The sequence below is a fragment of the Talpa occidentalis genome, unplaced genomic scaffold (genome assembly GCF_014898055.3).
Source record: "Talpa occidentalis isolate TD23 unplaced genomic scaffold, MPIMG_talOcc4v2.1 talOcc4.12, whole genome shotgun sequence".
Taxonomy (NCBI): domain Eukaryota; kingdom Metazoa; phylum Chordata; class Mammalia; order Eulipotyphla; family Talpidae; genus Talpa; species Talpa occidentalis.
In genome coordinates, this window is record NW_023601212.1 from 11,927,128 (window position 1) to 11,950,829 (window position 23,702).

General features: G+C 44.4%; 1 protein-coding gene across 1 annotated transcript in view; it reads right to left on the bottom strand.

The window, feature by feature from the left end:
• Positions 1 to 5,326, bottom strand: part of ARHGAP20 (Rho GTPase activating protein 20) — a 93,115-nt gene extending 87,789 nt beyond the window's left edge. Inside the window, exon 1 of the mRNA XM_037505234.2 lies at positions 5,188 to 5,326. Coding sequence (XP_037361131.1) covers positions 5,188 to 5,292 — 105 coding nt within the window. The 5' untranslated portion in view covers positions 5,293 to 5,326. The remainder of the gene's footprint in view (positions 1 to 5,187) is intronic.
• Between the last annotated feature and the right edge of the window lie 18,376 nt (positions 5,327 to 23,702).

The following is a 23,702-nucleotide window of genomic DNA, read 5'->3' on the forward strand; positions in this document are numbered from 1 at the left end:
CTCTGTTAAGAGAATATATTGCCAAGGCATGAAATAGAAAATTGCATTTGCAAATCACTTAGCTGGTAACAAGCTCAATGATGAGAACAATAAAAACAAAATGAAAATTGGGTCAAACATTTGAGTAGAAACTTCACAAAGATAATATGAAAGGCATGGAAACCCCTGAAAAATGCTCAACATCATTAATTATCAAGGAAAAACAAATCAAAACCACAAGTTAACATACCCTCTAGGATGGCTAAAATCAAAAAAGAGAGGTAATACATGTAGGTGAAGGCATAGAGAACTTGGAATTTTACACACTAATGGTAGGAATGAAAAACCACTTTGGAAAATAATTTGAGTTTCTAAAAAAGCTAAACATATAAATTATGACCAAGGCAGTCCATATCAAAGTATTTCCCTGAAAGAAAGTCCATACAAAGATCTGCACACCAGGCTCACAGCACTGAATTTGTAATAGTGAAAACCTGGAAACCATCCAAACACTAATAGATGAATGGACAGGCCAACCCCGAGGTATCCCCAGGATGGAATACTATTCGGCAGTGAAAGGAACTACCGATACATGGGAAAACAAAGACGAATCTCAAATTATTACACTGAATTAAAGAAGCCTGACAAAAAAGAATGCACACTACGATTCCATTTACATAAAAATCTTGGAAAATATAAATTAATCTATGATGACAGAGAGCAGACCAGTGGTAGCCTAGGAGCGGGAGAGGGCATTAGAAAATTTGGGATACTGAATATGTTCAGTATTTTGACTGTGGGATGGTTTCACAGGTGTGTATTTTAAAACGTACTGACTTGTATATGTTAAATATGCAGTTTATTGCATGTCAGTTATAGCTCACTGGAGCTAAACTAATGAAGTAAAACTCAGCTCCTTCCCTATACCAGCCACATTTCAAGCATTCAATGTGCACTAGCTCATGTAGCTAGTGGCTACTGAATTGGACAGTGGCAGATAAAAACAGTTCCTTCCTTGGAGAATGTTCGCCAACAACCCCACTCTAAATCAGGGATCGGCAAATGTACCCCACAGACCCAGTGCCTGTTTTCTAAATAGACTTTTATGGGAAAACAGCTAAGCCCAGTGTTTACATGTTGTCTGAGGCTGCTTTAGTGGCACTGTGGCTGAGTGGACCCCTGAACTACCTACCACCTGGCCTTTTACGAAAGGAACTGTTGGCCCTGCTTTAAAGCACAAGTTCTAAGGACAGAGGCCACATCTGTCCTAATGACCAATGTACATAATTCAACTAGTACTTACTGAGCACCCAATATATAGTGGTGTTCTAGGCACTGGGGAGACATTCTTGAACAATACAGGTAAGGTTCCCACTCTAAAAGTTTCCAGTCTGGTGGGGGTTCAGGTAACATGATAAGCAAATAAATCAGAGAATGCCAGGCCAGGATGCATGCTAAAATGACTATAAAATGGCACAGAGCATGGCTGGGGCGCACTTAGGTAGTCAGGAGAGGTCTCTGGGAGGGCCTGAGATCTGAGCAACCTGAGTCAACATTGCAAAGACTGGGGCAGAAGCAAAGGGAATAGCAATGCAAAGTCCTCGAAACAGGAATGAAAATGAGTTGATGTGTGAAAACAAAAGCCCACGTGGCTGGAGAAACAGACAGGGGGAGAAGGTAGATGAGGCCAGAGTAGTGCAGACAGCTACAAGAGGGGGTCTGAATTTCATCCTACATATGATGGAAAACCAATGCAGGATTATAAGTACATAAGCAACGGGGCCAATTTACATTGTTGAACATACTCCGGTGCTTATAAACAGTGACCAGGTCAGGCAAGGGTGAGGAAGGTGTCAGAGAGACAAGTTAGGGGGTTTTTGCAAAGGTGCAATTGAGAGATGGTAGAGGCTTGGCTTGGGCTATAGAGGCAGACAAGAAGATGAAGTGGAGAATATAAGATAAGTTCTGGAGCGACTGTCCACTGGCCTTTGAGATGGGTGGGTTGTGTGAGGGCATGAGAAGAAAGGAAAAGGAATGCTAGGTTTTTGGTTGGGACATGATGGTAGGACTTTCTGAGATGAGGGAAACTCAAAAACTGGAAGGCCTTCTACCTAGTCACTCCATTTCACATGTAAGTTCCCCAAATTTGTTCTTCCTTGAGAAGGTAGTTACTGTTACTTCCACTTTACAAATAGGACACTGAAGATGTTACGTAGCTTACCTCAGTCAGAAAGCTAGTGTGAGCACAGTGGAGAGTCAGACTTTGGTTATCAGACTCACAGCGTCACACTGTGCAAAACTGTCTCCTTGAAGTAGTTCCCAAGAATGTGAACTACATTCTAGGCAATGCCAATACCACTGGAATAACAGATTCACAGAATGATTAGCAACTAAGATGCTATCATGCCTGCTCTTTTAAGTTCTGCTATTTAAGATCACCTTGATTTTCATAAAGAAAGATGTATTTTTTAGAGGAAAGGACATTATTGCCATCTCTATATTTTTCAAAGCACTTTCTCTAGAATTCTCTCTTTGATTCCGTTGTACAAACGAGGAAACTAAAACAAGTCATTTTCTCAAGATCACTAAGAGACCTAGAACTAAAAGACAAGTAAACTCATTGCAAGTAGTCTGGCCAATAAACTCATCTTTAATGTGTAATAAAATGTGTAAGCAACACCTTTTACACCACTACCCAAAATACACAGATCTATGAAGCAGAGATAAAGAAGTTATACAAAACAGAGCTTACCCTAGTGTGCTAATGTTTTCCTTTCTGATTTCATTTTGTAAAATGCTAATTACAGGTGGCAACTTAAACATGGCTCCAAACCTTACTAATGAACATTAAAACCACAGAGCAGACATTCAAATGAATGTTAAGTTCTCTAAGTCTCTAAGTTCTCTAAGTCTCTAAGTTCATTAAGTCTCTAAACACCAACAAAAACAAGATGAAATATAAACAAAGCTCTGATGAATATTTGGGGTACCTGTGGTCCATTTGCATATAAAAGGCCATGATTCTATGAGCTACACTTTGGAACTATCTTTTTATTTGTATTACTTTCTATTGCTAATATGGAGTCTGTAATGAAACAGAATGCCTACTAACATCTCCAATAAGCAGAGATGTACTTTTCTGAAAAGAAAGCAAAGAAAAGCAAAATAAAGCTGGTCTTCAACCTCACCCACCCCAAACAGAGTAAAAAGCTGTGGAAAGGACTTCCTTTTCAAAAAGGAAAAGACTGGGTTGGTCATGTGGCAATTACTATGGTTGATAATTGAAGGAGAACATCTTTTTTTTTTTCCCCCCACACACTTCATTTGTCCTTCTTAAGGGTCTCGGGTCTTTATCTTTTTGTTTTAAAATAAAATTTTATTGCAGTGACACTGTATGATACTATTATATAAGTTTCAGGCGTGCATCACTATAACATGAGCACATGCTACATCACAAGGTTGCCCCCTTGCACCCCATGTCCCTGCACTTCCCTCTGGTAACCACTGATTTGTCAGGGCAGCCTCTTAAGGACAATGGCTGTGATGAGCAGAAAACCAGGGAAAAGCCACCACAACCTTTCATTTACTGGACCAGCACCAGCTGATAAATGATGGAGTTCCTCTGATGCCTTCTCCCTGCGCCAGCACACTTAATTACCCTTAATAAAACAGGAAGACGAACGGCTCAGGAAAACACACCTTGGATTTTTCCCAATTCCTTAAGTTTACAAGTCTCTTCAAACATGTTTTAAAATCTATGTCAATTACTGAACATTCCTTTATCTTCCTGAATATAGTGCTAACCCGGTCAACACACGTAAACACACACACACACACACACACCCCACAAAACCCCTGCATTTCTGAAGGGGAGAAGCGACAAGGACAAACTGCAGCCCCCATACATCAAAGGGCGAGCTGGCACTGCCAGCCACACACCATCAAGTCCATGGGCACTGCCAGAGGGTGGGTGACGCGACTCGGTCAAGGTCCTTGGGAGCGCACAGACACTTCTGTACCAATGCACCAATTTCCTCTCCTTTCAACTGACCTCTAGCCAGCCCAGGCCCCTGGTGGGAAGGTTCTGGAAAAGCAGAAAGGTCCAAACCCACGGAAGCCCTCAGTCTCTAGTAATAGAAACTGCAGTAGCTCAGGAAATTTCTTCAGGCAGCGCTAATGACCTCGAATCCCAATTTGTTTCCAGAGCAGGTGAAGGGCATCACCACTAAATGGAATATCAGAGGGGGGGTGGGAGGGGAGCAGCCCAGGCTGCAAGCGCCCGAATTGATTCTGCCAGGAGCAAGCAGGGGGGCGGCAGCTCGCGGCCACGTGCGCTTGCTGGGGTGGGGGGGACCCTCCCAAGCAACCCGACCCCAGGCGCCCGCGCGCCGCTCGGCGGCCCTGGCCGCCCCGTGGAACGCCACAAGTTGCTGCCCGCAGCGCCTCCCGCCTTTGACAGCGCCCCAGGACGCCGCCCCCGCGCCCACGCCCACACCCCGACCTCTCCCTGCCCAGCGCCCCGGACCTGCGCGGGGCGCAGGCCCCTCCCGACCCTCCACCGCAGCCCACCGACCCCACCCAGCTCGCTCCGAGTCGAACCAAACCTCCATGTCCCCGTGGGGTGACCGTTAGCCTCCGAGCACCCCTCCAAGCCGGGCCAACCCTCTCCGAGAGCCGGCCGCGCTCGGGGGCCGCCGACCCCCCACTTCTTGTCCCCCAGCAAACGCGCGGAGCAGCCGCCGGCAGGTGAGGGGGGAGCGGCCGCCCACCTTCGTGGGCGCAGGAGCCGCGCCCCGGCGGCCGCCGCCGGCCCGGGCGACCCCGGGGTGCCCTGTCCAGGCGCGGGGGCCCGGCCACCCGGGGGGCCAGGGCCGAGCGCCCGCGGCGGCCGGGAGAGGCGCCGCCCGGGTGCGGCCGCGCGGTGGGACGGAGCGGGGAGCCGGGCCGCAGGCTGCGGGTTTGCTCCCGGGCGCTGGAGACGCCGGCGCGGCGAACCCGCGGGGTGCAGGGGCGCCTGGAGGCGCGGCGCCGCCCGGCGGGAGGGCGAAGGACGCGGGGAGAGTCCTGGGGCGCCCCGCGGGCCGCGAGCCGCGAGCGTTACCTCCCCGGGGCGGCCGGCTGGCGCGCCGCGGCGGCGGGCACGGGGGGCGCGCGCGGGGCGCGGGGCGGGGGGGGCGGCGGGCGCGGGGCCCGGCTGGGCGTCCTCACCTTCTTGGTGCCGGCGCCTCCCGCGATCCGAGACACTCCGGTCAGCGAAGAGGAGCGCGCCGGCTGCCCCCCTAGGGTCTCCTGCTGGGGGGACATCGCTTCCATGAAGGAGGCTGGGCCGCCGGTCCCCGCCGGGAGGGGGCTGCGGGCCGGTCGGCGGGGCGAGGGCGCGCGGGGCGCAGGCGGCCGCCGCGCTCAGGCCGGGAGCCGGGCTCCGGGGGCGGGCCGCGCGCCTCCCGTCGGGGCCATGGACCGCCGCTGCGCTGCGCTGCGCTCCGCCGGCTGCAGGCGAAGGCCGCGCCGCCCGCGCCCCTCCCCGCCCCGCCTCGGGCCCGCCCCCTGCGCGCCCCGCGCCCCGCGCCCCGGGCCCGCCCCCGCCCTCCTCCCGCGGCGTCCCGGGCCAGCGCCTCGCGCGCGGGGTGTCTTTCCCTACATAAATCGGGGCGCAGGCGGCCGACTGACCTTCCCAGTCCGTGACGCTGCGTGGGTCCAGCCCGCGGGAGCTCACCGGCTCGAGGCACAATCGGGGACCCCCAGGGCACGGACGCCCGCCGCGCCCGCCGCCCGGCCCCGCGCGCCCGACCCCATGCCCGGCCTCGCGGCGCGCGCGGGGAAGGCGCCGCTGCAGCGCGAGCACCCGCGGAGCAGCGGCGACCTCCGCCTGCGCGCGGGAGTGGCAGTGATTCCTGCCTCGTTTTCGGCGGACTGCAGAGGGGTCTCCCCGCCTCCCCGCCCCCACCCGGGAAGCCCAGGGAGGGAGCTGCACCTCGCAGGGCGCCGCGGCTGCACGCGTTGGGAAATCAAGGCGTCGCCCGACCTCCCGCGCAATGCCCAGCGTTAAGCTGGCGGGGTAACCCCGGCCGCGGGCAGCCACCCCCTGCACCATTTGCATCAGCGGGTTCCGCTGTCTGCAGGCTGCAGGGGCTGGGGCCTTCCAAACGTGGAGGAGCAGCGAAGGGAAAGGCAGGCGGAGAGGGGACTCTGCTGTTTGGCTGAGGTATCGAGGAGGCTGCAGTATGTGGAAGTGTTCATGAGATATCTCCCGGAGAGCACGGCCGCCTGTCAGCCCAAATAGTGGCAAATTGTGTTGAAGGCCAAAGAATCAACCGAGGGAGGGGGTTGGAGCAGACCGGGTCGGTGGAGATTTGCCGCATTTTGCAGGACTGGCTGCGGGTGCAGAAGATTCGGTAGGTGGCATTCTTCCCTTGGAGTCAGAAGAGGCGGCGCAGTGATGCAGGACGTGATTCTAATACTGGGTTGTTGAAGGGGGTTTGTTTGTGTGATAAGGGGGGAGAAAATGAGGTTTCTGCTGGGTTGGGCTGTTACCAGGACAGGTTGTAGAAAAAGGCTCAGGAGGGCTCAGTTCCAAGCAGGAGGTGCTGTGTAAACACACACATACACACGCCTACACACCACCGCACCACCAAACCCCAGAGTGTGCCTGGTGCGAGTCATAGGGACAAGCGGTCCAGCCTTCAAAGCCAGGTCCACGTCACACTGTGGTTTTCCTGGGCTTTCCAATCATGCCAGCATATATGGATTTCATGCTCATGTATGCACATATATGTGTATTGCATGCACCTACACACATATGCATGCACACACAGACACAGAGTGTCTGCTCAGGGTGACTGCTGCTCGAATTATGAGCGTTTATTGTGAATTTTCCACTGCTGGGTGCTTTGTCGTTTTTCATTCTGGTTGAAATCAGAATGATTTCAATTCCAATTGTCCTTTCTCTGTTTCATTTTTTTACATTTCAATATTTATCTCTTTAATCTCTCATGTAATTTGCTTATCAATTCTCACTGTCTGGCTCTCTTCCAGAAGGCAGGAACCTGTCATTGTCCTTGTTCACCTTTGTGTCTCAAGTGTGGAAAGCAGGTAATAAACATCCATTGCTTAAATGAATGAATGAAACCCCAAATGGGCCTAAGATGGACCGGGAAGAGCCAGGCTGGTGTGGGTCATTTCACTTCAAGAGGCTCACATGTTATCAGGTGTTTCTTCAAGATAAATACTTCATGCTCCAAGTCTGCATGTATAAAAAACTCACTTTCCTGCTTCTAATTTGTAAGTGCTTTTATGTCAAAATCCATTAGCTTTGACTTGCTTAGACTCCAACCTACCCCTGGTCACTAAGGCGTTTTGAGGGGGGCAGGTCTCATTTCCTAAGGAAAATTGAGTTGGCCCAGATTAATATTATAACCAGCGTCATGTTTTGGGAACAAAGCAGGTCACATTACTGCTCCTACTTAAAACCTGCTTTGACGCCTTGTGTCTATGGAGTAACCCGCTGATGCCAGAGCATGATGTCCGAGCTGCCCTTAATCTGAACCCCTCCCCCCTACTCCTTCCTCTTCCTAGTCTCACCCCCCTTCAACTCTCACCCTGTTCTCTCACACTGAACTATTAACAGTTCCAAGAACTTGCTTTGACCTCTCACATTTTCATGACTTTGAATCTGCTATTCCTGCCTCCTCGGAAGTTTTCTTCTGTATTTTCCTACCCCTGTGCTGTACACGGATTCATCCAGTGACTGTGAAGAATAAATACCCAATAAATATTTGTTGAGGAAATCTTAAAGATTTACGTCAATAATGCCCTCAGGAAAATCTTCCTGACTTTATTTTTCTTTATTTAATTGCCTGCTCACACCAGCCCCCCACCCCACAGCCCAGCGTTAAATGCTCCTTCTGCAGGTAGTAACTAGCATTTATTGAGTGCTCACTTTATACCTGTCACTATTCTAAGGATTCTACACATTTTAATTTATTTAAATCTCCATCATAATCCTACAAGGTGGATTCCCTCATGCCTCATTTTACAGTTAGGAAAACCAAGTGTATGGAAAATGAAGTGGCTCACCCTCTTTTTTGCCCCCCACCCCACTGCTAGCCTCTGGGGCTTCCACCTGCTGGCTTGCTTTCCTCCCAGGTTTCATTGCCCGCATGTGATGATAATGTGTTCATGCAAAGAGTGCTTAGAGGTGTGAGCATGGACCACACATGCCTGTGATTATGGACACCCTGGCCAAGAAGCTGGAGAACTCAGGGTGCACATACTTGTAAGTATGGATGCCCAGGCTGGGAGACTGTGCGGAGGCTGAAGAGAGAAGAGAAGCCAGAGAGGGAGCACAAAGAGTGGGGCTGTTGGGGGGTTCCATCACTGCCAGCCTCCCTGCCACCCTCATCTGGTCTGTCTGATTCCCTGCGTCAGCAGTAAAGGCATGTCAAATCAACCTAGGGCTCCAAGATTCTCTATTTGCCCAAATCAGCCATGAACTGCATGCGCACCCTGGAACTGTTTGCCCCGAAACTAAGTCACAAAAATGTTGAATAACTTGCTCCAACAGGGGGTAAGTAGGCCAGCCAAGCTTGACCTGGGGAGTCAACTCCAGAACCAGGGTCCTCAGCCGCTGGCTGCACTGCCTCTCCTGTGTAGGCTTCTTTCTCTTTCTAGCACACTATCATACATACCATCAATGCCTGGTGTGCCAGCCAGTAAGCCCCTTGAAATGAAAGAATGTATTTTATTTTTTCTTCTCTCTGCCAGGTGCAGGGAGCGGGCTCTCAATATTTTGTTGTTTTTTTTTTTTTTCAATGACTTGTCTTAGAATAAATGAATGAGAGAGTAGATACAACCATCTTTACCCCCACTATTACGTGGGAGAGTTTAAGAAAGATGCTGTGATGGGAAAGAAACCATCCTGCGCTAATCCTGTCATTACTTGGTGAAGCCATTTCCCCTGACCTGGGAATGTTCTGTTGTAGAAAAGGGTGATGGCAGAAAAGAAAAGTGATGACAAGGCTGTGGAAGGATGGTGCTGACCATGTCTGACACAAGCAGGATGCATCCAGAATATTTTGAAACAAACCATAAAGCAAAGTACTAAGAATAGCAACACTTAACAGCTGGGAAACACCAATAACAGACCTTTAACAGGAACTAATGTAAGAATGAAACCAAAATGTTAATAATGAAAGCAAAATGTTTGCCAACCATCAGATGGAATGACAGTAAATAAATTTGACCATGGAGGGAGATGTCACTTCTTCCAAGGTGCATGTACTGTGTGCTTGGTATGTGCCAGACACAGTGCCAGGCACCTGGAGGGCAGTCCAGGCCGCAGGTGGAGTCCTTGCTAGCCCTAAGACACACATAAGCATCTTGGCCACTACAGCCCGCTATTCTAGGTTGCACACTGACTGCCTGCAGAGCGAATTCAGGCATGTTTTTCAACATGAACACTTTTTCCAAAGTGTCCCCAGTCAGGATATTTCACACAGAAACCTGGGTTTTCTTAAAAGAAAAATCAGAAAATATTGGCAATACTGAGTTCAATTTCTCCAAGGCAGCATGCATTAGGTGAAACCCAGGTGCAGCTGTGTTATGACAGTGCTCACAACAGCTGTGGTAATAGCTGAGGGCTGGGGAAGTTTGAACAAGTAAGTTGATGGAAGATGATAAACTGGTGAGAGAGAAGAATGAGTGAAGAATGAGAGAGAGAAAGAGAGAGTTGAGTTTAACTCCAAAGTAATGGAGGCTTTCAAGAGAAATGGTTAATAGTGTCTTATGTTGCAAGAGATCAAGCCCTCTCCAAGGTTACTATGAGCCATGATATAAGAGAGCTTTTGACTTAGTACAGAGATCACATGTGACACTTTCTCTTTTCTGCTTAGACTCTAGGAAGGGGTTTTCCTTACAGAACACCCTGGTTTTTTTTGTTTCGTTTTTTTGTTTTTTAAATTCAAGCCCCGGGCCTCCCCGGTGGCGCAGCGGTTGAGCTCTGGGTTGCGAAGCTCCCTGCGGCCTCTGCGGCACTGGTTCAATCCCCGGCTGCTCCCCGGCCTCCGGAGGAGGGTCCCACATGGCGCGCAGACCTCTCCTGCCGCCTGCTGCTCCCCTCAGCAGTGTACTTCGGTCCTTCTGCCTGCTCTGCTCCCCGCTCTGGTGAATTCTCTCACCCTCCCGCACGCACTTCTGACTGTACCCAGTGCATGTATAAACAAACAAACAAATAAACAAACAAACAAATAAATAAAAATACATGCCTCTTTAAAAAATAAAAAAATAAATAAAAATAAATTCAAGCCCCAAGGCTGTCACAATTATAGGTAAATGAATGTTTGTGCCAGTGTTCCAATAAAACTTTATTCACAAAAGCAGACAGTGGGCTGGATTTGGCCCATCATCTCAGTTCTGAAAATGGAAGCTTATGAGGTGAGAGAAGGAGAAAAGGAGAGGAGGAAGAAGCATACAGAGGGAGGGTGTTAGGAGCTGAGGTTGGTAAAGGCGCTAAGGACCTGGGATCTCATGGTGAAAATGTGAACATTATTCCCCATGGAAAGGTCAGAAGGGAATTGGCATCTGTTCTGCGCCTTTCACGTGCTGGGTCCACCCTACATGCCTCATTATCTACCTTCACTATCACCAAAGACGTAACTGCTGTTACGCTCATTTTAAACATGAAGATGAGGCTCAGAGGCTTTTTGAAGTCACACGACCAGTAGAGAAGCTATAGGGTAAATAATTATCATGCTTTTCTGCTCTCCTGCCATTACGATTGATGATGGATCCCTGCGGTCCTGAATGCATGCCTGATGGCGGGCACCTGGAGTGGGTGTGGGTGGGCACGTGTAGGTGGATATACCTGGGCTGAGAGACTGGGCTTATAAGGGCAGTGTCACGGGGACACCAGCAGAAGAGAGCAGAGCAGAGAGGGTGGAACAGCAGAGCGAAAGTGATGGGAAGAGAACAAACGATAGGCCATGAGAGAAGGCCAGTGAGCCCAGACAGAGTGAAGACTTGCTGGGGACTGGGAGGCCTGCCAGCCTCCCGGCCCCCCAGCACCCCTCCCTGCCATGTACCTGGTAAATCCCAATAAAAGACTGCAAAAGCCACTGAGGGCTTCAGGACTCCTCCTTCACCCATCTGCTCCTATCCAGAGATCCTTCCCTGGTGGCCTTCCCACTGCTACAGAAGCCAAGACCTGAATCCAGAACTGATTGAGTCCAAAGTCTGGCGCTCATGGCAACAACAGTGTCACAGCTTTGTCACTAAAAGCTGCCATTCATCGAGTTCACTTTTTGGGATATGAAGCTATAGCTCTGGAAGTGAAATGCTGTGGTAAGCACTTTACACATTATCATGCTCTTACAAACAACCCCAATGGCCACATTTTTATGTCCACTATGCAAACCAAGAGCCTGGTGTTCAGATAATCAAGTTAATTGTCAACGATCGTCTGGCTGCTCACTGCCAAGACCCGGTGTCAAACCCACACCAACAAAGCCAACTGCCTTCTTTTCCTTCCTTTGACCTAAGAGCACCATAAACTACCACATCCATCTCAAGTGAAATAAAGCTAAATATGGCCCCAATCCTTTCACTTCATCCATGGTCAGCTTGTTTGCTGGTCAGAGGCATAGCTTAATCATTTTTAAAATGCATTTTACAAAGCAACTTGCTATTTTAATAAGCAGCAGCAAAAAGGGAGAGAGATGCCTGTTTTCCATCAAAGTTGCTCTGTGAGTCAGACTAAATTAATTAACTAATCATCACTTATTGTCCACACATACCTCGCCCTTAACCCCCCACAAATCACTTTGAGTTTCTTTGTTTTTCCTAGGTGTTTGGCAACCATCCCAGGCTGGGTAGGTTCACTGTTGGTTCTAGTGATTTGAAGGAGAATTTTGGAGACTTTGGCCTTGTCTTCACAGATTTTAATGGAAAGCAGAGGAAACAAGCCAGCAGGCAGACAGCACCTTGAATTCCCTTCCCCAGGGTGATGCTGCCCTTTCATCCCCTTCCTTCTAGGCACAGGTGTGCAAACTTGCACATGCATGCACACCTATGCTCCAATGTCCATAATCAGGCATATGTGCCCCACACCCAAGAGGCTGCCATATTAACAAGATCATGGCCTAAGGTGATAGCCATAGAGGCCAATGGCGTAAAAAGTCCAATCAACTTCATTTATCCTACACTAAGCATTGCAATGGCCTGCATGTTTTCTTAGCTCTGTTTCCATGTTTGTGTTTTAATATCCTCTCCAGTGATTTGTGGAAGTTAGCCCTTTTAAATATATTCCTAATCTATGGCTAGCTTGGCTGCACACCTGATTATTGTTGGTGATGATATGCTATGTAGGGAGTGCCCTAGTCTGTGAGTAGGTTCACTGAATTATGCAAATTGCTTAGCTAAAAAGTGGTGGTATGGCATTCCAGAACCTGGTCTCTCAAGAGTATGACACTTAATTTCTATTTAAATTATATATTTTAAAAATCTGTAGCATAATGAACAGACAATGATACTGGTAAGGAAATGTCTTATTTCCTCAATAGTGTTAACAGCGAACAAAAAGAAATTAGAAGTATATGTTCAGAAAGAATATTCACTTTAAAGCATATTTCCCAAAGCATGTTATATGTAACACTGGTCTGTAAAGACAGTCTTGGGGCCTCCCTGGTGGTACAAAAAGTTAAGCACCACCTTAATGAAGCAATCCAAAGTCTCTGCAGCACGAGTTCGATCCCCGGCTGGCCAGGAAGCAACCCACATGGTGCAGCAGACCTCTCCTGACTCACCCGCTGCTCCCCTCAGCAGTGTATTTCAGTCAATCTGCCTGATCTGTTCCCCACTGTCTCTGGTGACTCCTCTCACCCCCTGCATTCTCTGGCCTGTACCCCAGCTCTATGCATAAATAAATAAATCTTTAAAAAAATAAAAAAAGACAGTCTTAAAAAGAGTTCTAGGGGAAATACCACTGATGTGATACTATGTGTTATAAAATATGTGTATTAAATATATGGTACATCCTATTTACCATATATTTTAGGATTGCTTAAAAAGCAATCCTACTTAATCTGGCATCTATAACATGTTAACAGTTAACATGTTAATACAGTCCTATAAGGAACATCACTTTGTATGCAGTGAACTTTTGCCCCGTGGAGATAGGAGAACCAGGAATACACTCTCAGTCACTTCCTCTCCTTTGGCTGCTTCCTCCTGGCACACCATGCACTCAGGTCTCTACAATTTAAAAATAAATCTGTCTTTCATCTTGCTTCCCTTTTGAGTTCTCACTACTGCCCCCTATGTTTTCCTTTCCATCACCAACTTTTGGAGAAAGGAACCCGTATCCACCACTTTTCAATTTCCTTCTTTCAATTTTTCAAATTTCCACTGTTCAATTTCCTTCTATTCTTGCTCAAGAGGTCTGTCCCCTGATATCCCAAGGATCAAATGCAATATACATATTGCATTTATATCTATATATATATATCTATCTATTCATATAACTTCTATCATATCAATCCAAATCAATCCAAAGGATGATTCTTTGCAGCCATCTGCCAATCTCCTCTCAGCAGCTATGACATAGGCTTTCTCATACGTTCATGCATTTATTCCTCAAATGTATATCCATCAGTTACCCAGTGATGCTAGCCGCCATCTCAGACATGGAAGGTACACAGTGGGTAATTCAGAAATGCTTCTTCCCTCCAGAGGTTGGTGTTTCATTCCTTTTCCTATTTCTCTGAATTACCTAGTTCCCTTCACTGGAGTGTGTTTTCCTACCCACATGTTTGACACAGGCATCTCCCCAGGTCCTATCATCTCTTTTTCCCAGCATCATACACGTGTGTGTGTGCGTGCATGTGTGAGCTCACATGCTCTCTCTCTCCTGGCTCTCTTCTCGTACTGAAAAGAAGAAATAGAAAATCATTCATACATGCTGTGTCCTACAGAATGACTTAATGAGAACCAGTATGCAATGAGCAAGAGCTCAAAAAGGAAGTGGCAAATGAACTGAAAAGGGAAGTTGCATGCTTAAATAAATCAGGAACCCAAATCTATATCACTGCAGTACAAATAAACACAAAAACTTAACTTTAAGGTGAAAACAGCATCCTGTGTTTGGGCTAAATTTAAGACAGAATACTTCACATCAAGACATTGCTCATTAAGCTATTAAATATCAAGATTCCACTATAATGCAAATCCCACAAGGGCAGGAATTTGTTTTTTTTCACTGCTATATTGATAACCCCTGGAACCTGTATGGCAGGTAAATTTTGTTGAATGAATCAAAGGATAAAAAAAGATTCTTCACGTATTCAGGAACAAAAAGGAAATTGTGGAGCTTCCAGTGCTTAGAAGGAGCTTGGAAGTCCCCACTTGATCTTGATAAGTACAAAGCTACAGACTGGACATCAACAACTCTTCTTGGACCCATAAAATAAGGACACCAATCAAGGTGCTGCAGCCACAACTGATGCCCAGTAACTCAACTATATAGCACTTTATTTATACTAGAATCTTATGTGTCCTTAAAAATAGAAATTCAAAGAAATAAATAGGTGATGGGCAAAAGGTACAAAATTGCAGTTATAAAATAAGTAGCTCCTGGGGATAGGACATGAAACATGTAAAGTATATTTTAAAGTTACTACAATGACAACAAAATGGCACTTTCCAGAGGGGAAGTGTATGGGGGTGAGAGGAAGGTGGTGGTGGAGGCCAGTTGGATAGAGGTTGATAGTAACTACACCTTCGGTGGTGGGAGTGGTATGGTAAATACATTTCTCAAGGTGTGAAACTGTACTCCCGAAACTGAGAACTATTAGCACAAAGTGTAGAATTAAGCAGAGAAGCCCATTCAGAGTCGGAAATCTAAGTTGGCTTCCTACCTCCACTTTCCAACTGTGTAAACAAGACCACATTACTGATCTGCTCCGAACGAACTTCCATTCACACATATTTAACACTTAGCACAGTTTGTTGGCTTGGCATATGAGACGTAGGTAAAATCATGTTTAATAATGTAAAGCACTTCTCAAGTGGTATCTTGTTCCCTTAAGATTAATATAGACATGAACTTCCTTGGGCCTGAGCTCTAGATAGGAACCTCCACATTAAGTCTGAAGTTTCTGGACTCTAAGCCTTGTACAGGCACTGGTTATGTCTCTGAGGGGGCAAGGAAAGGTAGCAGGGTGGTGGTGCTTCTTTTCCAAACCATGCAAAAAGGTCTTACAAAATCAGAGTATGCAGATAAGAGTAACACAATAGGAATTTGCTTCCCTATACATCACACTTGAGAAGTCTTTTCTTTCCTACACAAGCTGGTCATGAAGGCACTGGAAAAACCATCTCCATAGTTCCAGTGATAAAATACTGCAATGCTAAGTGGCTGAATGACACCATAACTCAAAGAGCAGCGCAGGAAGAGGAGAGTGATGAGAAAGGAAATGCTTATGTTGACACACAGAAATGTTTTAGTAATCAGCAAGAAATGGAAGGAAATAAAGTACACATGAATGTTTAATGAGGGTTTTAGCAAATTAAATTTTGCAGAAACGTGCTTAAGCATGTGGCATTGCTTAAGGGCTAGCCCCATCAGGTCAGGCGATCGGTCTTTTGTTTGCACACTGTGTGTGGCAGGGAAGGGAGAGAAAGGCACTTTCATTTTCTGAGGAACATAGGATGGTTGCATTAAAGCAGAAAGACACTTTCTTTTAAGCCTTTTGGCTAGAAAGAAATCTTAGGCACCAATCTATATTGAATGCAAGGACAAGGTGAAAAAATAATGCTTTCTAGAAAGAAAACATCAAGTGAAGATGAATAACCAGTGTTTCACAGACTGTGTTGCTATAGGCATACTGTTGCTCTGTAGGGGGATATTAAGAAGGGACAAGATAAAATTACAGCTGATACTGCATTTTTATGTTATCTTGACAAGAGCAGCAGCAGGACATAGCTTAACCAAATATTAACACCCTTCCCAAATGCTAATGAAATACAAGTGAAGAAAGCAGGGGATTCTGAATTGAAGTATTTTATAGGTTTCAATACATACAATATATGTGTATAGACCTTGTGTCTTCTTTACACAGTCACAATTAGAGAAAAGTGTCCCCTGACCCACACAATCATGTTCCAGAAACTTCCAGAGTCAACTGGGTGACCTCCAAGCACCCAAATCGGTGTTTAGGGGTGGGGGGAGGGGAGGAGCAGAAGAAAGAAGAAGAGAAGGACTAGGAGGAGGAGAGAGAAAAGTTTATAATATAGTTTTTTTTTTCATTTCAATATTTTTATTAAGGTAATACACATATAACATAAAATGTATCCTATTAATTAGCCACTTTAAAGCCTGTTATTCAGTGTTATTAAGTACACCCATATCACTGGGCAACCATCACCACCATCCCTTTCCAGAACCCTTTTTACTTGCAAAACCGAAACTCTATACCCAATAAACAACAACTTGCCAATCCCTCCTCCCCCTTCTACCCCCAGTACAATTTTCAAGTAATGAATTATTTCTAAAAATAAAATTTAAAAGCAAGTACAAACGTGATATCATAAAACAATAACCGATAAATGCCCATTGTACACTGGGGTCACCTGGCCGTACTACTTTTTATGTTTGGATTTGGGCACTGGATCTTATAAGTCACATGGTGGTGGTGGTGCTGCTATGTGTGCCTTTGGTCTCTGCCTGTTGGTAAACAGGCTGAAGAAGTGCCCGGAGGGCTGCTCACTCACTGTGCTGAGGTCCTGTGTGATGAGAATACACAAAAAGTACTAGGTCCTCAGAAAAACCAAGGCTGGCAAGTTGGCTTTGGGAGATATGCCTTAGGGATAGCTGGCTTCCCTGTGGGCATCACAGGCCCTGCTGAAGAAAGAGGCAGGAGGTCCTTTGAAGGCAGGGTGACTGTTTTAGCCTCTTCATGGCCCTGCAGCCACCGAGCACAGTGCCTAGCCAATACTAGAGACCCAGAAGCATGCTATTAGACCAAAATTAATAAAAAAAAATTCTGTTGTGTAACTGTCCCAGGCTGGGAAGTTTCACTGTTGATTTGGGCAAACAGAAAAAGTATCTGGGAGACTTAGGTATGACATGCCTTTTTTTTTTTAAGATATATTTATTTATTTATACAAGAGCTGGGTACAGTCAGAAGCGCGGGAGAGTGAGAGAATTCACCAGAGCCAGAGCAGGGAGCAGAACAGGAAGAAGAACTGAAGTACACTGCTGAGGGGAGCAGCGGGCGCAGCAGGAGAGGTCTGCCACGCCATGTGGGACCCTCGCCTGTGGCCGGGGATTGAACTGGCTCTGCAGAGGCTATGGGCAGCTTTGCAGCCTTGCAGCCCAGCACTCAACCGCTGCACCACCAGGGGAGGCCCTATGACATGCCTTTAATGCTGACGCAGATGACACAGGCAGACCAGCAGGCAGGGAGGGAGGCAGGAGCAGGGAGGAAGACCAGCAGGCAGGGAGACAGGCAGGCAGCAACTGAGCCTCCTAGTCCCTGTGATCTCTGGCTTCTCAGCCTGAGTGTCGTTTACAGATGTGTGTGCCCTGTGCTCACACTCCTAAGTGCTTCCTCACAGTAACATGGTATCATAATGAAACCTAGGAGGAAAATAAAGTTGCAGGTGGCAGCAGGAGAGGCTGGCAGTGGGAGGCAAAACAGAGCCTGAGCTACTCTATGCTCCTTACACACACACAGGAACCAAAACTATTAGTTTATTGAGAAAGCATGATAGCTTTCTTAGATTTATACTGTGAATATCTCTTTATGGTGAAAATACCCCAAACTCTGAAATTCAACAAGAGGACTTGTGTACAGGCAAGAGAGGAGGTAAATCTATATTTGAATGAAGAAAAATATCAAGAAGAAAGAGAATGGTGGTAGATAAAAGATCAAGAAATAAGGATTAAAGAAGATGCTGCAAGAACTTATCTTCTTACTACCCCCTTCCATATCCATGATAAATATGCTGAAGGGTAGGGCTAAAGGCTGAGCTCTAGAGCCAGACACTAGAAACTTCCCTCGATGTAAGATGCTGATTCACTATGTGGTCCATTGATAAGAACATAATTATTTACCAGGTTATTTGTGGGCCACCTAATTCTTACCCCTGAATTATAAGAGACCTTGTAAAATAAGCTGCTGTTATCCAAAATCACCATGTTTTTTGACCCTGTGGCTACATCTCCACCTTAAATAATAGGTTTATTTACAAATCTTTGTCCAACCATTTGAGAGTATGTATGGTTGATTCTTATTATTTGTGGTAGTCATGGTCTATAAAGTCCCCACAACACCTACTTAGTGTTGAGTCATTGATCCTAACAGAAGTACAAGGTCAAGTTCCTGTGAGCTCCCATCTACGGATCAAGAATACACTACCATACTTTATGTGTATGTTTATTTAAAGACATTTGATATAATATAAGTGGTTGATTCATTAACACCAACCCATGGCCCGCAGCACTATAACTTGTGCCTGAATGAAGCCTGGCTAAGCACGAATTTTCTCCATCGGGCACAGCGCAGCCCTCTTACACTTAGAACACTATAGAGCACTTTAGCACTGTGCTTGGAAGCCAAACAGGATGGGGGTATTACCATGCAAAAAACACAAAAATGCAAAAAAAAAATGTGAACATAGGCTGTGGAAGGACACTTGTTTCGAGGACAAGAGAGGCAGCAATAGGGAGTCCCCTTGTTTGACCTCAACTGTGAATGTGCACATCGCACCTGCACACAAATGACCTTCAACGTTCAGCAAGCAAAAGCATTTTAGCGAGTAGGTGAATTCACAAACATAAACCTGCAGAGGACAATTTTCTCAAGCACTTCTGGAACATTTACAAATACCGATCACACTCTGGGTTGAAAAACAAACAAAAATCTCAACTGTGAAAAGATCGGGTTCATACAGATTACATTCATTGTACATCTACAGTATAATTAAAGTATAAACTAATCCACCCCCCCACAAAAACCTTAAAAATACTTTGAGCTAAATAATAATAAATATAAATATATAATTCAAAACGTGTAAGCTATCTCTAAAGCAGTAGATACAGTGAATTTTATAGCTTCAAATACCTTCATTAAAGAAGTGAAACTGAATGAGATTAAAGCAAATGCTAAGTTAGAAAAGGAACGACAGGACTAATCTAAAGAAAGTAAAAATAATGATGGCATAAAAGCAGAATGTAGGAGAATAAAGTTATATATACAATAATTTAGATCAATGTAGCAAAAATTAATAGGTATACCTCTGGTGAAACTGACCATTTGAAAAAAGGCAAAAATGAACAAAATCTTAGGAATGAAAAATATAGCAGCACTAATGAGACAACAATATGTTTTACATAGTTCCCATAAAATTAAAAAAATATATACAAAATGAACATATTCTCTAAGGAGAAATAGAAAACCTAAATAGTCCTATAATTAAAAAAATTCCACCAGTAATCAACAAACTTCCTAGAATGAAAACATCTCCCAATGATTTTATAAGTAAGCTCTACAAAACTCTAAAGAATAGATCATTTCATTCTTATACAAAGTCTTCAAGATTATGGGAAAAGAGGAAAATTCCCAACTCATTTTATAATATTAAATAAACTTGTAAACAAATCTAGAAAAATAATAAATTACATGCCAATCCACTTATGGGAAAAGATGTAAAAGTACTAAGGATAATACTGACAAACTGAATCCTGGTAAAACATAATAATATGATAGATCCTGTTACATTTTTTTATTCCAGGAATTTATGGTCAGCTTTGCATGACAAAATAGAATAATACATTTACTATATGAATAGAAAATAAGAATAAAAAGATGATATCTGCAGTAGATGCAAAAAACATCATTTAATAAAAAGTTCTTTGCAAATTAGTAACAGAATAGGGCATGTATACCAAGTGCCAACAAATAGTTTTATAATGGTGAAATGGTGGAAACATTCTTTTTTGAATCAAGTATAAGACAGGCATGCCTGGAGACACTATTTAAATTCAACAATATTTTGAAGGCCCTAAAAATGAAAGGAACAAAAATGACCACTGAGACTTCTCCATTGTCATAAATGGACATGGAAACTGTGATGAAAACCAGACAGTGTCATGGACAGGCCGCTCACATCTACCCACTGGCTTCTGAGGAAGATGATTTTTTTTCTCCCTTGGATTCCCAGGTAGCATACAGGAATATTTTGAGTAAATAGGAGTTGAGAATGTTATTTCTGGGTGGTTGGTTACAGAGACAAGCAAATCTAACCCTGAGCTGCCAGTTCTTGCTGGAAGGTGTTTGTGTGACAGGAGTGATGGATCCAGAGCTAATCCCCATGTTAATACAATTCTTGCTTATCCAGATGCCCTCTGTGGACACACTGCTTCAACCACTGTGCTCGTATGAGGAAGCTGCCCATCAGGGACTTCCCAAAAATCCTTCTGAGACGGGAACTGAGTAACTGAGATTTCTTAGCATCTGAAGGAAGGTATCTTTGGTGCTCTGGTTGCCTTAATTTCCTTGATTTTATTAAATAATCAGCAGTTCTGATTGACTGAACTCCTAGATAAAGGTCTTTGGTGTAATCCTAGGATGGGCCCCTGAAACCATTTGGAGTAGTGGGCTATACCTTTCAGGTCTGAGCAATGATGATGAGATGTGGGACTTGAGCAGCTGTCTGGGGGAACAAGTCTATTCCTCCCTTCTGGAAAATTTATTCTTTTGAAGTTAGAGTCTCCAGCTTTTCTCTTTTATCTCAAAATGTGTTAGAAATCTAGATTGTCATATGAAAATTTCCATCTTAAAATGGCACCAATTAAAAATGTTTTAAAAATACTGTATTGGTCACACAATATTTGCGTGGTGTGTCTTATTTGTGAGTCAACATTGGGAACTCTTGGACTGAACTCTTGGACTGGGTGCAAAGGGCCTTATCTGTGTTCCTCATTTAACACAGTGCCAACCATTGTGCAGGAGCTTAACAACCATTGAAGGCTGGACAAATTAGCCCAGTAACACTGGCAAAGAGGAAATAAGAGTTGAACTGGGACTCTCTAAGCCATCAATGATTTCTCTTCTAGATGTTCACAAACCATTCCTTTAACATTTCAGGAACCAAAGCAAGAATCTACTTTCCCTTTTAGAGAAGTAGCATGCTACTTAACTTTTCTGATGTTTTCTAAGACATTTTCTCCCCTTCTCTTTAGAGCTCACAGGTATGGATACAATGATTTTGCTCCCAAGATTTGTGAGTTCCTTGGTTTTAATCCATTGGGGAATTTGAACTCATTTGGAATCAGGCAGATGATTCCTTAAAACTTGTCCCCACTTTACTCATTTTATTTCTTCCTTTTCAATGTGGAGATGATTTTACTTGAAAAGGCAGAAGTAAAACAGAAAGCTGAGCATTGTTTCTCTCTTTGTTATCTATGACCATTACACAGTCTTGTAAAGTTATTGCCTAAAATTATTATTATTAATAACCCATAACTTCATAAATTCCAAAGAGTGATCACATACTTGGCCTAGAATAGTTATTACAATTTAGCAAAGGAATATCCTGGATACAACTTGAACCAAAACCAAATTGGACAGCTGGTTTCATTCATTTATTCAACAACTATTTACTGATCATCTGTTACATGTCAGGGATTTTTCTGGGCACTTTGGACAAAGAGAGGTTCCTGACCTGGAGGAACTCACAGTTTAAAAAGTGGGGAGAGAGGGGATAGGGAATTGGAGAGGTAGCATAGTCATTAGTCAGGTTAATGCTAGAAAAGAAGGTGATTGTCAAGAAAATGAGCCATTAAAAAGGATTTTGCTTCTTGGACAGTTATTGGATAGTAGACCAGAAAGAACTATACAGGGAGCATATCTTGATTTTAGCCAAAGAGCACTGTTTCTTATTACCTGACATGGTACCTGGGTAAAATATTCTTGTGGAGAGAACTGAAAAACACAGCCTGAATATAACACACGGAGGTGAAATTCACAGTTTGTTGCACAGCAAAAGGGTGATCCATGACAGGAACTAACATGAGTTGTCCTCACAGTGCCATGGGACTCTATCCATCATTTTGTCCTGTTTAATAAATTGAGTGAAGATAAACTCAGGCCTGCTGAGTCTACAGGTGGTACAAGCCTGGGGACAAGAGCTAAGATAGGGGATGACTCTTAGATTTAAAGCAATCCTAATACTTTGAAATGGATGTTACATGCAGATGAAATGTGGTAGGGAAAATACACACACACACACACATACACTTAAAAATGTGATTGTGTAGTTTAGGATGTAGAAAACTTGTATAAGCAATAATTCATAAAACAAAATCCAGAAGTTTTAACTGATCATGAGCTTGAGTTTAGCCAATTATTTGATAAAACTAGGAAAAAGTTAATGCAGTCTCATGCTACCCCAGTAAAAATGTAATAGGGAGATCTGCCTGGGCATACTGCTAACTTAGCAAATACCAAGCTATATTAAAATTATTTGTTTAGTGTTCCTCCCACTAGATTGTGAAATCCTCGAATGTGAATCCCTGTTTATTTACATATTCTCAGGCTTTAGCTCAGTTCTTGGAATAGGGTGAATGTTCAGGAAATAATTTTCAAATGACTAATGAAAAGTAATTATGTTTAGAGGCTGCTCCAAGGAGTTGAATGCACTTAATTCTCTTAATTCTTTCAATATACTTATTGAGGAAAGCACTATTATTATTCCCATTTCACAGATGAGGAAACTGAGGCCACAATATGAGACCTGTGAAGTAGGAGGCATAGAAAAGCAAAATACACAAATATTTTCCAAATGTCAATATATAAAACCGAATAAGCTCCTTTGCAAAGCTTTTTGGGGACACAAGCAGCTTGCTCAAGGTCACCCCCTTGTAAGAGGCAGAGCTGAGAGCTGATCCCCTAAAGTCTGCCTTAGAGACTAAGGTTCTTATTCACTTTGCTTTACTCCAATTTTTTTAAAAAATGATATGCTTGCGGGTTATGTGGTTCAGATCTAATGCTAGATTCCCAGTAGCTTCTTTATAATAAACATCATTGAATGAAAAGTGTTTTAAATTATTGCAAGTGAATCAATATCTACTCCTGGACTTTTCCTAAATCCCTGTGGCTATTTGCTGGAGCTCCAGGCAGATCGACCCATTTCTCTTCAGTTCACATGCCAGCAAAAAAATAATTTTCTTTATATTTCTCCTCTAATATACTTATACTTTGGCCTACTACACAGATGTGTTTTGTGCCATATAGACCGAATTATTTGATGACATTATTTATGTAAGTTCATATTCTACTCTGAGGTCAATTTCTACTAAGTTATTGGATTCTACTGAATCCTACATATGGGAAGATAGGAAAGAAGAAATCAAAAGGAGGAAAATATTTTTCCTTTTGGCCATTTGATTGCTGATCATCATCAAAAAGATGATAGGAGAAAAAAATGAGCTTGATGAAACTCTGCATCTTAAAACTCTTTTTTTTTAAATAATAAATTTTATTTTTATATTCCCCATACAATTGCAACCCTCCCATTCTGACCCCAATCCCTCCCCTCCCGCCCCTCACCCCCAAAAAAGTGTCGCTGGTTCATAGTTTTTTGTTGATTTTGATTTTCACTTTCTTATAGTTATTCATTTTCCTGGTCCCTTATTTAAGTTTTCTAGATTCCTGCTATGAGTGAGACCA